Raw genomic sequence first — 13,490 nt, 5'->3', positions numbered from 1 at the left:
AAAATGTAACAGATCACATTCTATCTAGGCTTTCCTGGAACTGAGTTGCTTAGAGGAAAGAAAAAAATAAATCCTGGCTTAACTGCTTTGTTATTTTGGTCTTAGACCTGGACTGCATTCCAGAATCTTTTTCTCCTACTGTTTTTTTAAGAAATGTTATAATAAGCAGGGTGTGTAGTGAAGGCAGATGCTTAGATGTATATGAGAGAAAATAATTTCTAGCCTAAGGGTTGCTGTGACTCAGGTACTTTCATCTCACCTGTGCTGGGCCTCGGTTCAGGTGCTGTCTGAATGCAGCAGCACCACCAGCCTGGAGGCTGCCATGTTGCTTTCAGCTCCTCTGGCTGCTGTGACTGTGGCACTTCTCACACCCCAAGGCACCCTGTTCTTACTCAGCCACTCTCCTGTAGTGAATCCTAGCAGCTGAGCAGCTCACAAGCATGTCTCATCTGTCAAGATCAACCAGATGGCACCACATCTTCTCTCCCATTTGCATCCACACTGCTTGACCACCGTGGCTTGATATAGCAGTACTCATGCAGTGAGTGGTTGGATAGCTGTCAGCCTCTATGGTAGCCTAGCAATTAGTGTTAATCATGAGAAACAGCTGTTACTTTTTAATTCAGTTTGAGGGATTCAAACCTGCATATGTCACTTCCCTGTAGTACTCCATTAGTCCTACTCTCTTTAGCTGTAGGTTTCCTTTCTTCTCTCACTGTTCAGTAGAGCATCTAGACTTGTAGATGTTGATCAGAGAATCAGCCAGGAAAAGAGAAATACAAGAAGGAATACAGGAGGCTGTGAGACTCGCTAGCCTCTCTCCATCCTCCTCATAGTCCCTGCTCTGAAGACTGTTTATTTCATTGTCATGTGAATAGCCAAAATTTGCTTGCCTTAGAGCAGAGACTAGAGAGAGGGCACACTTCAACAGAGCTGCAGGCTTACCAAAACAAAACAATTGTGTTGCCTTTGGCATTCTCACTCCCTGATGTATAGTTTTATCCATAGTAGAAGCATTTCACTGGGAGCAGTGTGGAGTATTTCCAAAATAGACTTTGGCAAGAGATGAAGAAGGGGATGTGAGTTGGAATCAGTTCAATGTGAAGGAAGTCATAACCCCCACAACTTGCCACCTTGAATCTGGATGTTAGTTGGTTTGATGTCCATAGATGTCTGCTTACAGTAACTTTACTTATCGCAATCCTTACTAAGCACAGCCATCACTGAATCTGAACTGGCCAAGACAAAATTTGGGTGATTCATTTTGTTGTTATTTTTTTGAGACATATGACATGCACATTGAATATTTTTCTTTTTTTCCCATTTTTTTTTTTACAGAAAAATTGCCAATGGCAGCCTCTGCCAAACAAGTGGGAAAGTATTTCAGGTAGGAGAGTATTATTTTCTATGAACTTTTAATTTTTTCACAAGCTGGAGTGAAGGAATGATCACAAGCTGATTTCTGTCAAACTCATCTCCTCCTTTTCATACTCATTTTTTTTCATTCACAAACTAAGACAGCTGTCCTTTGCCACTCCATCGCATGGTGGACACTTCAGTGAAAGGTGATGCTAGACAAGAAGAGAGTCCTCCTTCCTACCTAGAGCACCAGACCCTCTCCTTTAGCCTATAGCCCTCCTTTCACCAGCTTTGCTGGAGTGGCAGAGAGAGGCACAGGCACTGATCTGATGCTTTGTTCAAGGAAGGGATGATTTCTGCTGCCTTGGGAGAGAGGGAGGAAGGGAGGGAATGCATATTCATGCAGCCAGAAAGAAACAGTGAGAAGACAAATGCCCAACAACATTGTCATGGTTCTGTTACACAGCTCAGTGCTAGAGCATTCCCTTTGTTTTTAGGGTGTGTCAATTTGACAATGAACAATGAAGGTAGTACCCTATTGCAAAACTTTATGGCAGTAATACCGAGTGTTCATTCCTTGGTAGAACAAATGTTCTGTACCTTCTGCACACATGGCTGTTGTTTAGCAACAGTCCAAAGTGGAATTAGCTGGCTAGTTAGACAGCTGCAGATCCTGACAGAATTGCCCTGTGAAATAAAGCAAATCAGTTTGTTAAAATTAAATAATTTCAAGGATCCCTGCTTGGCACCTTTCAGCTCAGGCTTTTTTTACACATACTTAAAAAAGTTAGGCTTTCAACTGATAAAAGAGAGAAGAAATGTCTTGGTGTCTTTCTCCTGTAATTGCAAGGTATCCCTCTGCTGCTTCTACGATGGGTGCTTCTGTCTGACTCAGAAGAGATAGTGGTATAAGGGCTACATAATGTTGGCACTGGTGTCCTTAATGCAGTGTGATGGCCTTGTGGCTCTGTAAAATTTGAAATACAGTACATTACTTCTTTTTTCTCCTGTGATTCTTAGGAAATTGATTCTGTGAAATGCATTAGATGAAAGTAGCAAGAGTTTTACCTGTAATGATTTTGTCTTCTAGGTCATCATCTTTATATATATCTTGTCATGAATTTGTACGGAAATAAAATATCTTTTTGTCCTTATCTCCATGTGTTTTAGCTCTGAAAGACTCACCTGTAATATTAACAGCAATTGTGAAAAGCCATCTGTGCCACAGGAGCCAGGAAAAAGTGTATTTTGTGACATAATCCTATCCAGAAGAGAAGATTTCCATTCATCCAGCTTTAATTTGATCTCTCAGAAGACAAAAAAACATAATGGCAAAAGTGTCTCCAACTCTTCACAGAAGACATTTCAGTATTTAAAAGGTTTCTCAGTTACTGTTCTATTCCAAAAATACTGAACAGTAGGATTTAGCAAAGCAGTAGTAGTGCTGGAAAACTCCTTCGTGTAGCTGGCATTCTATGGAGGATATCAGAACTGGCTTTAATGGAGTTTTCCAGCTGAGACACTGAATGGCCAGAATATCTTTAACCTCTTTGAGAATAGCCCATGGAAAAAATTTGAAAAATCTCAACGTAGTGGTAAGGGATAATGCCTGTGACCCTGCATGACTCTCCTTCTGCATTTACTAGAGATACAGGGATGTAAAATCTGATTCTGTGAAATGTAGAAAATGCTGGAGCAGTAGAAACAGGTTCTCTGCCTAAGGCTGAAGCTTCCGTATTTTAGTACTAAGTTTTGAATTATGCTGTGGCTCTCCTTCAGTAAAGGAAATGTTTCTCCCACAATACCACAGTATCATGTGAAACAAACCAAGGCCATGTAATTTTTCAGTAAGTAGTAATTCACTAATAGTTGATGCAGATTTGTTTTTTCCTCCTTTTTGACTCAGATCATGACCATGGTGCAAAGAGCAATTCAAAAAAGGGAGAACAAAAAACAGGGAAGCTCTCCTCAAAACCCAGAAAACTTGAGAAAAAAAGGAAAGCAAGACAAGCTGTAAAGTTTAAGAAGAGTAAATCCTTCCAGGAACAAAGCACATCACAGTTCTCCCTGCCCTTACTGCCTGAAGCAGAGAATAGACAACCTGCTGCAAAATATCAGGATGTGTCTTGGAGCTCCAGTTCTTCAGCTAAGAAAGGCATGTGAAAGAGTCATCTATATGATTTACTTAAACAATTTCCAGAACTTTGACTATGGATTATGGCTAGCAGTGATAGAGTACAAAACCTGCAGAAACAAAAAATTCTTCTTGCCATTTTTTTCTGAAAAACTGTTCACACACAGCTGACTAGTGTGCTTATGAAGTTTCTCTTACCATGTGAAGAATCATCCCAAATTCTAAACAAGTTTATTTGGGAGTGTCTCCTGTGTGTAAAGCATCATTTGTATTAAACTATACATACTGATTCTGCGTGGCAGTCTTCACTTCCAGAAGGAGCTATATGAATAGCTGAGTGTCACCCATCCACCTCAACTCTATTTGGGAGTTTTCCTAAGATTCTAAGGATGAGGGATTATTCACTGAGCAGCTGAAACCACCATTCACTGATCATAAGCCACGAGAATCATTTTCCTTTTCACCAACAAATAAATTCTACATGCAAAAGCATTTGACATAAAATCTGTATACAAATTCTGGAATTCCTTACTAGAGGATATTGTGGATGTGTGGATGCAAAAAATGTGCATGGATTCAGGTGGACATATGCCTTAAAAATCACCACGTGGAGTTTTTAAATAGATAGGCTGCATATGGTCTGGGAAATGTCCTCAGCTGTCATAAGTGAGAACAGAAAAGAGTGCTTAGAAACTGTATTGTGCATGTTCTGTTTCTACTCCCTCCTCAGCATCCACACAGAATCAGAGTCACCTAGGAGACAGACTGCTGTGATAAGTGGTCCCTTGGTCTAAGCCAATATGGCCATTCATGTGTCCTTATGTACCTGGGTAGCATTTTACTCATTATAGTAATATGCCTGCATAGTTTGCATTGTCTTAAGGTGTACAGCACTGTACAGACATCTGGAAGAAGAGATGAAAAATATGCTTCTTTAAACAGGTACTAAGTTTTGTCTCCTTTATATTGTGTAGTACTTAGGATTGTAGCAATTTAGCAGGCTTCCTCACTCTACCTTGTCTCTGTCTTTACTGCGTACTCCATTTTAATGTGTAAATGTAACCTACTGCTGCAAAATCAGGGCCATCAAGTTTTTAGCATTTGAGAGGAGCTGGGCTAGAATTGCCAGTAATAAATAAAGCCTAAATTATTTTTCTCTTCAAGAAGGAAGAACTGGCCACATCTGATGAGGAGTCAGCCTCACAGAGTCCTAAATTCAGCAGACATACAGACAACACAAAGCCATTTAGCTTTGCACTACCTTGGACTGAAATCCAAGACAAGCTCTTAGCTTCTCAGCTGCCTCACCATGATAGCTATAGGAAAAGAAGTATACAGTTGGTTCAGATTCACTAAGATTTATTTCTTTTTAGTTACCAGGAGATTACAGACAAGATAAAATTTGTAATATTATTATTTCTTCCAAATAAAAGGGATTTGTGAACAGTGTGGTAAAATGTTAAGTAAACTCTAACCTTCCTTCTAATTAGCCTATGAACTCTCACAGTAATCCTTCAGGTTGATTACAATGGGGCAGTACTCCATATAGCTGAGAAGTTTTTCCAATAACATAATTCAAATAAGACAACATAGTTGTTCTATGGAGATTCCCTTAGGAATCGGTACCAGGGTCATTGCCAACTTCTGAGAGTCTAGTGTAGTATCTTACTTTTAAAACAGCTACTAAAATAAGCAAAACATTTGAAAGTCCCAGGTCACCCGTGCTTTACTTTTGATTATTATTGTTAATGAAACTTTTCCTCCACACAGTCTTCCAGCCACTCTGCCCCAAGCTTGTAGCATTGCCTGAGTTTGTTGTGGCCTAAGTGCAGGAATGGCACTTGGTCTCGTCAAACTTCATCCCATTGGCCTCAGCCTGTTCAGATCCCTCTGAAGGGCCTTCGTATCTTCAGGCAGATTGATACTTCCTCCCAAATTGATGTCATATGCAAACTTACTGAGGGTCCACTCAATTCAATTCAATCCAGGTCACCATTAAAAATACTGAACAGGGCAGGCCCCAGTACCAACCCCTGGGGAACACCACTCATGACCAATCACCACCTGGATTTAACTCCATTCACCACCACTCTCTGGGTCCGGCCATCCAGTCAGTACTTAATCCAGCAAAGAGTATACTAGCCCAGACCATGGCCTGCAGCTTCTCCAGGAGAATACTGTCAGAGACAGTGTCAGCAGCTGAAGTCTAAGTAGACTGCACCAACAGTCTCATCCACCAGGCAGGTCACTCGATCATAAAAGGAGATCAGGTTAGTCAAGCATGACCTGCCTTTCATGAGCCCAAGGATGACCGTCCTGACTTAAAGTACAGATTTGCTTTATCTTAAGGATACACATACAAAGATTTGTATAAATGTTAGTTCTTATAACAACCAGATAGAATTGGGATGTATGGAGACAGAGAGGTAGCCAGGAGACACCTGTAAGATGCCCAAAGGACAACGATGGCAGGCATAGTGCAACTGCACAGTCTTGAGGCACCATCTTCTACTGCCTGAAGGCCTGAAAGGAGAAGGAAGGGAAAGAAAAAAGCAGCCAGAAAGGCACCTGAAGGTGTGGAAGGAGTCCTCCAGAATAAGGTCAAGAAGAGTCTGAACACTCTAAGACATATGGTCTGATTTTTGGGCAGTCCTTGTGTGGAGCCAGGTGTTGGACTCAAAGATCATTACTGGTCCCTTCCAAATCAGGATATTCTATGATTTTATGATTCTAGGTCAGCTAGGACTAAGGGCAAGTCTTGAGACAGGCTGACTGGACCTCTCCCTGCTGGGATCCCAAGAGACATTACAAGCACCAGAGTCTATGGCCTTGCAGGGGAAAAGACAGAAAACTCCTCAGAGATCACTGAGGAATGACCTGCCATCAGTGCACAGCCTGGAAACCAGCTAGGGCCCAAAAGATGCCACACTCCAAGGGTAACATTCCCAAATGCTGGATTTACTATCCTGAGCAGGGCAGAGAAGGCCAGACAGATAGAGGCATATGCAAAGACTAAAGCCAGGATGCATGGCCAGGTTTCACACTCATGAGGGCTGAAGTGCAGAAGATGGGGAGGGCATCAGCCACCCTTGGAGGATGGTGGCTCCAGGAGAAGTGCTGTGACGTGACAAGCATGGCCTGGTTAGCTGAGAGAGCAGACCCACCCTGGCAGTCATCCTGACTGGAACTGAGGTCTCACTAAAGCGGCCTCTGCCCATTCCTCAATTCCTCAGCTGGCAACCACAATGTTAAATGATGGCCATGCTCACCTCCAAGGTTTCCCTTTGCAGCCAGGCCATTCACCACAGTCAGCTCAGCAGCTGTGGCCTGCTAGAAGTTAATTGCTGCAAGCCCTTCCCCTCCGATTTCCCCCACCAAAATCCTTGCCCAATCCACTTGTGATCTAAACCACCATAATCCAGATCCTTAACACCAAAACGACTCCACACACACTGCAAACTGCAGCTGGCAGAGACAATGTTAGCCAGGGGGCAAGCTGCAAAGCAGAAGCTGACAGAAGCACAAACAGGAAAAGGGATCAGAAATCAGGTGTGAGAGAAGGAACTGGTTTTGCACACAGGTGCTGAATAGGCAACTTTAGATGTAGGGCTAAAAACCCAGATGTTTTCTTGCCAAAAACCTAAATCTCTTCTTCCAAAAAAACAGTTATTTTCTTGCAAAAAACCAGGTCTTTTCTTCCAAAAACCCAGTTCTTTTCTTGCCAAAAACCGAGATCTCTTCTTGCCAACTTCTGCTATGCTTGCAGTGAGTCACCAGGAACTCAAAAACACAGAAGAACTGGTGATGCAAGCATCAGCTTCACAACATCCACACCACAGCTTCAGATGGTCAACTCTACAGAAGTATTCCAATGAAGCAAACTCCTCTCAGCCCCCACAGCTGCCCAAGCCACTTTAGCAGCACAATTCCCATTACTCAGTCAGTTATACACAACAGCTGGCAGGACCAGGAAAAAAAAGTGCAACTCTCCACCCAGCTGAGACAGTGGCGACTTGGCTCATGTTCTTTCCTCTCACATTTTTTTATGACGCAGTATCTGGGAGGAGCACAGCATCAGGATCCCAGAACCCTCTAAACCAAAACAGAAAGCAGAAGGCATAAAGTCTTGTGTAACAGGGGTTGTACGTCAGAGCACAGATAGCACAGGACCTGGCAGCAGCCACATGCAGGATCTGCTCTGCAGCTTGTTTCAGCTCCGCACTCATCCTGATGGGCAACCTGTAAGTATCCTCCAGCGGTGTCCCCCACCCCTACAATGTCATGGCAATGGGGGGAACTACCAGGGGAACAAGCAGTGCTGTCAGGTGCTAACATAGAGGAGGGAACAGCTCCTCCCTTTCCTTGCTGCAAGAGACTGCCAGTCTCTTGATTCTAGGCTCTGCACAGCTGTGTGCCCCTGCAGGAGGATCACCGTGGGCTCTCCCACCCCCCCCAAGGCCAGACCCAGCCAGAGCTGCATGCCTCCTGTCCTGCTCCCTCTGCCCACCTGCAGCTCACTGAGGGGAAGGTGCTCCCTGACTGCAAACAGACTGGGAAGGCATGTGCCATCCTGATACCAGCATCCCAATGAGCCCTGTGTTGCACAGATACTCCAGGCAGCTCCAGGGCCCAACACACAGAGCTGAGGAACGGAGCTCCTGCAGCGTCCACCCTGAACACACAGAGCGGAGCCAGCTGGGGGCTGGCCATACATGGGTTGCTCTCTTGCCCACTGTAGTAGAGCCATAGACTCTCCTGTTCAAAAGTCATGGGCTGAGATGCAAAGGAGCTGTCTGTGAAAGGCCCCAGCTGTATGCGAGTGACAGCTCTTTCCTGTTTATCCCAGCTTCTCAGTCAGGCTGCCTCCAAGGCAGCTGGGACCAGGCTGTAGGCTCACCAACACTGCGCCTGCACCGCTGGCGGGCTGCCAAGCCTTGGCTTCATATCCAGGCTATGTGTCTTTGCTGAGTTACGCACTCTCTGACCCAGCTAGCACAGGGCACCAGCACAGGCAGATCTGTGGACAGTGGGAGGCTGCAAAGCTAGATCTGCCTGAGGAGTGAGGAGGCTGCACTGCTGGGAAGGGACAAATAGGTCCTGAGACATGAGAGGAGAGGGCAGAGACCAGGGGTTCCAAGGTGCATCGTACCTGCAGCAATCACTCAGCAGCATGGGCACCCTGAGCTGGCTCTCCTCTACCTCTGCAACACCTGTCCATGAACCTACTAGGCATCTAAATTTGCTTCCCTGTGTGGCAAATGTGATACTACAACTTTTAATTCCTGGTAGGCTTGTTTGTTCGTTTGTTTGGGGGTGTGGGAATAGAAGATGACATGGGATGATTAAGCAGAAACTCCATGCTTCTACAAGCCTACCTTCTTTAGGACATTCATGTAGAGCATGGATGTCCAACCTTGGAGCTGCACTGTGTGAAGAAGACTTGTCTTGAGCTACATTTAAAATAGGAAATATATTTAATGTATATAAGGCACTTTTTTCACATTTTCCTACTGAAACATAAAAAGAGTAACAAAACCATAAAAGCAGTGGGATATTTGACCTTGTTTTTGTGAAGCTAATGCATCAGTCTGGTTCGATGGCAGTAGTTGCCATTCTTAGAGAGTTATCAAGGGGTTTGTCAGATATTTCTGATGAAATTTTACTCCTACTGTACATCATCCTGGTCCTGGGCCAGACTCTGAGCACCCTGATCAGTCGTAGGTGTCCCTGAGCATTGCAAGAAGTTGGGTCAGATGGTCTTTAAAGGTCCCTTCCAGCTCAAGTGTTTATGTTTTCCTGGTCATTTGTGTCTTTGTAGTAGGTCCAGAACAGCAGGAATCCTCCGTGTGGCCTCCCAGCCCTTCCAGAAGCCCACCATGAAGAGCTCCAAGGGAGGCCATAAGAAGAAGTGAGGCACTGACCTGGGGAAGGGGCAGATCTGATTGAATCCTGTGATTCTCTGCATGCTGTGAGTGCTCCTCCTGGCTATAACTGTAGCGGGGGAAGAGAAGTCTGAGATGGAATTAAGCTGGACCAGGCTTTGGGCAACTTGATCTAGCCATAGTGTCCCTGTTCATTGCAGAGGAGTTGGTCTAGATGACCTTTAGAGGTGCCTTCCAACTCAAATGATTCTATGATCCTATGATTTTTTTATCTGTGTACACATTTAGTGTAGGTGTCCTGCTCTAAAACATGCAGGTGGATGGGAGGGGGATGCTGAAGGGTTTCCAGTCACCAGCAGTACTGCCAGACACTGGGCAGAGGTGTGAGCAAAGTCCTTCAAGGTGCTCTGAAAACTCAGAGACTGTAACAAATCCGCAAGTGTCCACGGGGTGGGAATGCACACAGCATAGTGTAGGAAGGTTGGCTGTGGACACCCAGGACATTGGGATGATGTACCATAGCACAATTGACAGCGGAGAGGAGATAGCAGGACCACACTGTGAGCTTCTTGATGGAACTGGTAAATGATTTATAGGAGATAATGCTTGGCAAACTGAAGAAAGGGATTATTTGCAGAGCTGCAAGCATGAAGCCAAGGTCTTGAGCTCCTTACCCTGTGCTGGTGTTCCTGCGCAGATCAAGGTGGCTGGTACTGCAATGCTGTCAGCCTCTGCAGCCAGCAATTCCCTTTCCTGATGGCACTTCCCTGTTTTTCAGCGTGAAACAGCAGCTTGCAGGAAGGCACTGAGGACAGCCTGCACTTCTGGGAGAGCAGCAGGCAATTGCATTTACCAAGCTACCAGCCAGAGGAGGGAGGAAGACGGCGGCTGTAGGTTTGTCTGTTGCATCCACCCCCCTGGGCCCCAGCAGATGTGAGTGGGCAGATGCAGCTGGGTCTGGGGTACCCCTTGGTGATGTCACAGCTGCCCACCTGTGTAGGCATTGCTCCTCAGGCAACCAGGGCAGAGGTGCATCATTCCTGCCTTCCTGTGGGGACACCCTCCAGGGGTGAGGGTGACTGGCCTTGCTGTGCTCAGATCTTCAAGGGGATGCAGGGGCCTTGGTGGCATGTGGAAAGTGGGGCAATGGTGGCACCAAGTGTACCAGGGCTGTGGGGGCTGGGGGTAAAGTTGCACTTCAGACTCTTTCATGCCTGCATTCTGCTCAGCCGTCCAAAGATCACAAGGGATGTCCTCGTCTGACCAGAATTAAATAAGAAGCATTTTCCCAGGATAGCTCTTAACCCCATCCTTACTGGGCTGCATTACCTGCTGACACATTCCTTTCTTGTTCAGTGTGAGGCTATGGCACATGGGGCACATGTGGAGATAAGGGAACAACACTGGTCTCATCTCCCATCCCCTCTAATACATTGGGAAGCACAGCCAGCGCAGGGCAGAAACACTTGTGCTCCGTGTGCAGGGGGAATGCTGGGTTCTCTGTGACAGGCTCCGAGCTCTCCTTGGAAAGGCACCATGTACTATAACCAAAGGGTTCCCCCCCCCTTCATGTTTTGCAGCAAGTGGCCCCACAGCGGGCTTCACCATGGTATCAAGAGAGCATCTGGGCCATGGAACGGCTCTGCTGTGCTGGAGGTACATGGGGCACCTGCTCTGTGCACTCACCATCCTGGAGATTGTCGGGACCTTGGGACTGATGATCTACGCACTACTGGTGGAAGCAGGGAACCTGGTCAATCTCCCCAACAAACGCATCGGCTTTTACAACTTCTGCCTGTGGAACGAGACGGCTGAGAAGCTGCAGTGCCTGGAAGTCAGCCATCTGCAGGCCATGGGAATCAGCTGGCTAGGAATAGCACTGGCCAGGGTTTGTGTCTACATCTGCTCAGTTATCTGTTTCTTCTACCCCCTTTTCCTTGCAAACGTGAGGTGCACAGACAAGGTAAAGGGCTGGAGGGTATTGCTCATCATACTCATCACCAAAATGTTACTTCTATCTGGAGGCTTAGGTATATTTCTCCTCCAAACCTCACCGTGGATTAACCCCTCCGATTTTACTGGGGGCTTTCTGGCACTGGTTGGGGTTCTGGCTCTGATTCTGCTCCAGATTCTCACTGTCACTATGTACACCATCTGGGCCAAGCACATGAACCCATGTCAAAGCCCTTTCACTGAAGAGGCCTTGCCCATTAAAATCTGAAAATGAGATGCAGGATGATGTGATTTATAACAGTAATCATGCTACAGCTTTAATCATTGGCAGGATCCTTAGTCCAAGTGTTCACATCCAGTGTCCTGGTTTCAGCGAGGACAGTTATTTTCTTCACTGTATCTGCTACAATGCTGTGTTTTGGCTTTAGGATAAAAACAATTTTAATTACGTACCAATGTTTCAGTTGTTGCTGAGTAGTGCTGTGCAGAGCTGAAGACATTTCAGGTTTTCAGCATCTCTGCCAGGCCAGCAAGGGGACTGAGGGGACACACACAACTAGGAGGGGTCAGAACCAGGAGAGCTGCCCTGAACTAATCAAAGGGATATCCCATACTATAAAATACTGTGGAAAATCTTTAAAAACGTTTCACTTTCTCAAATATGGGTGCACTGCTTAGCTGTACGTGCGGAAATCACATGCTTATTTTGCAGTCAGAACTAGGGGAAGAAGCTTGCCAAAGAGGGTGTGGCATCAGAAGACAGACTGTCCTACCAACCCTGTGCAAGTCTAGGCAAGTTGCCCTGCTGCAAGAGGCCTACGTGACCGTGATAAGGGACAGTGCGGCTACAACCTCCAACTAAACTGGAGGACACACAAATATAGAAGTATTTTGCATCTTGTGCTGTGTATCGCAGTGAGATACAAAGAAATATTTAACTGATAATTTGCTGTTGTTTCACCAGTACATCCCTTGTTTTGTAAAGATGCATTACTGTCATTACTATTATTTTCCTTTTGTCTTACTAAATAGTTTTTTTCAGCCCATGAGTTCTACTTTTGAGTTTTCTTTTCCTAGATTCCTCTTCCCTCCTAGGGAGCTTCTTTTGGGTTTTGAAATTGTAAGCCAAGTAAAAACAAGAAAAAAAGTTTATTTAGTTCTTCTCCACTGAAGGTAAGCAGGTACTTACAAAAGAATTTGTTTCTTCAAATCTTTATTCCAAGTAACATGGGTGCATGAGTTACCACTCTTACCCACATCACATGAACCACCTTGCTGGTCTCGATCTTCCTCGGGATGTTCTCACCACGAGCTGAACCTTGTCTTTTCCAGCAGCTAGCATCAGAAGAATCCCACTTACAGGTGGGCTGCTGGTCCACAGCTTAGCTGACAGGCAATTCATGCCCATATCAAGTATGCAGCCCCTTCTTTACTGCCCTGTGTTCAGCCCCATCCAACGCAAGCTTGGAGCTCACAATTTGCTCAGACTCAGCTCAGGCTCCTATTAGTGTCCAGCATATTTCGCCACCCTTGAGTATGCACAGTAACTGCATTCCTTCATTCCCTTTATTGCTGTTTGTGAGGGTTTGCAGTGTCACAGTGACAAGATGTGAGGTTAAGGGAGACCAGCAGGACACTGCCTGACACGTGACCAAGGAATGCCCTCTCTGAGGGCTGTGCCTTCCTAATCCTGTCCTTGCCTGCACAGCTGTGTAGAGGCAATGCTAAGTGAAGAAGATCTCCCTGACGTATTTCAGAGCATCATCATCAGAGTCATCAAGGCCAGTCCTTTCTGCATCTGTGCTGGCACCAGAAGAAGATGGGGGGCCCGGGCTGCGGTTGCTGCCTTCCTCCATGCTGGCTGTGCCTCCGGGAGCCTGGCTTGGTGCTGCCTGGAGCTCCTGTTCCACCTGCTGAAGGTCCTGTTCCTCCTGGCTCTCGCTGTAGGCCTTCTTCTCAGCTCCCTTACGCTGCAAGCTCTGACACAAGGACCATCAGCCATCCCCACAGAGGGCCACGCCAAAGGGCTGCCCTTGCGGGCCTCAGCCCCATGGCCAGGCCGCTGCGCTCGGGGTGAAGGGAAGCCGCGGGCTCACCTCGGCCAGCACGCCCAGCGCCACGTCCACCAGCTCCGCCTCGTTCATGCAGTACACGGTCGCCGC

At 46.1% G+C, this 13,490-nt stretch overlaps 2 protein-coding genes across 3 annotated transcripts; one reads left to right on the top strand and one right to left on the bottom strand.

The window, feature by feature from the left end:
- Nucleotides 1-10,314: 10,314 nt before the first annotated feature.
- Nucleotides 10,315-12,374, top strand: TMEM140 (transmembrane protein 140). Of its 2 annotated transcripts, XM_019614149.1 has the most exons (3): nt 10,315-10,444; nt 10,956-11,263; nt 12,041-12,374. In XM_019614149.1, exons 1-3 carry the CDS (start codon nt 10,321-10,323, stop codon nt 12,188-12,190), a joined length of 582 nt encoding a protein of 193 aa, XP_019469694.1. In that variant the 5' UTR covers nt 10,315-10,320; the 3' UTR covers nt 12,191-12,374. The 2 variants fall into 2 exon arrangements, with proteins under 2 accessions (XP_019469694.1, XP_019469691.1); XM_019614146.1 differs by lacking the exon at nt 12,041-12,374 and having other exon boundaries at nt 10,956-11,957.
- An 84-nt stretch (nt 12,375-12,458) lies between these two features.
- On the bottom strand, nt 12,459-13,484 carry CYREN (cell cycle regulator of NHEJ). Its single transcript, XM_010709657.3, has 2 exons — nt 13,425-13,484; nt 12,459-13,307 (listed from the first exon to the last, which is right to left on the bottom strand). Exons 1-2 carry the CDS (start codon nt 13,470-13,472, stop codon nt 13,053-13,055), a joined length of 303 nt encoding a protein of 100 aa, XP_010707959.3. The 5' UTR covers nt 13,473-13,484; the 3' UTR covers nt 12,459-13,052.
- Between the last annotated feature and the right edge of the window lie 6 nt (nt 13,485-13,490).

The sequence above is a fragment of the Meleagris gallopavo genome, chromosome 1, assembly GCF_000146605.3.
Source record: "Meleagris gallopavo isolate NT-WF06-2002-E0010 breed Aviagen turkey brand Nicholas breeding stock chromosome 1, Turkey_5.1, whole genome shotgun sequence".
NCBI lineage: Eukaryota > Metazoa > Chordata > Aves > Galliformes > Phasianidae > Meleagris > Meleagris gallopavo.
This window is presented reverse-complemented; position numbering and strand designations above follow the sequence as displayed.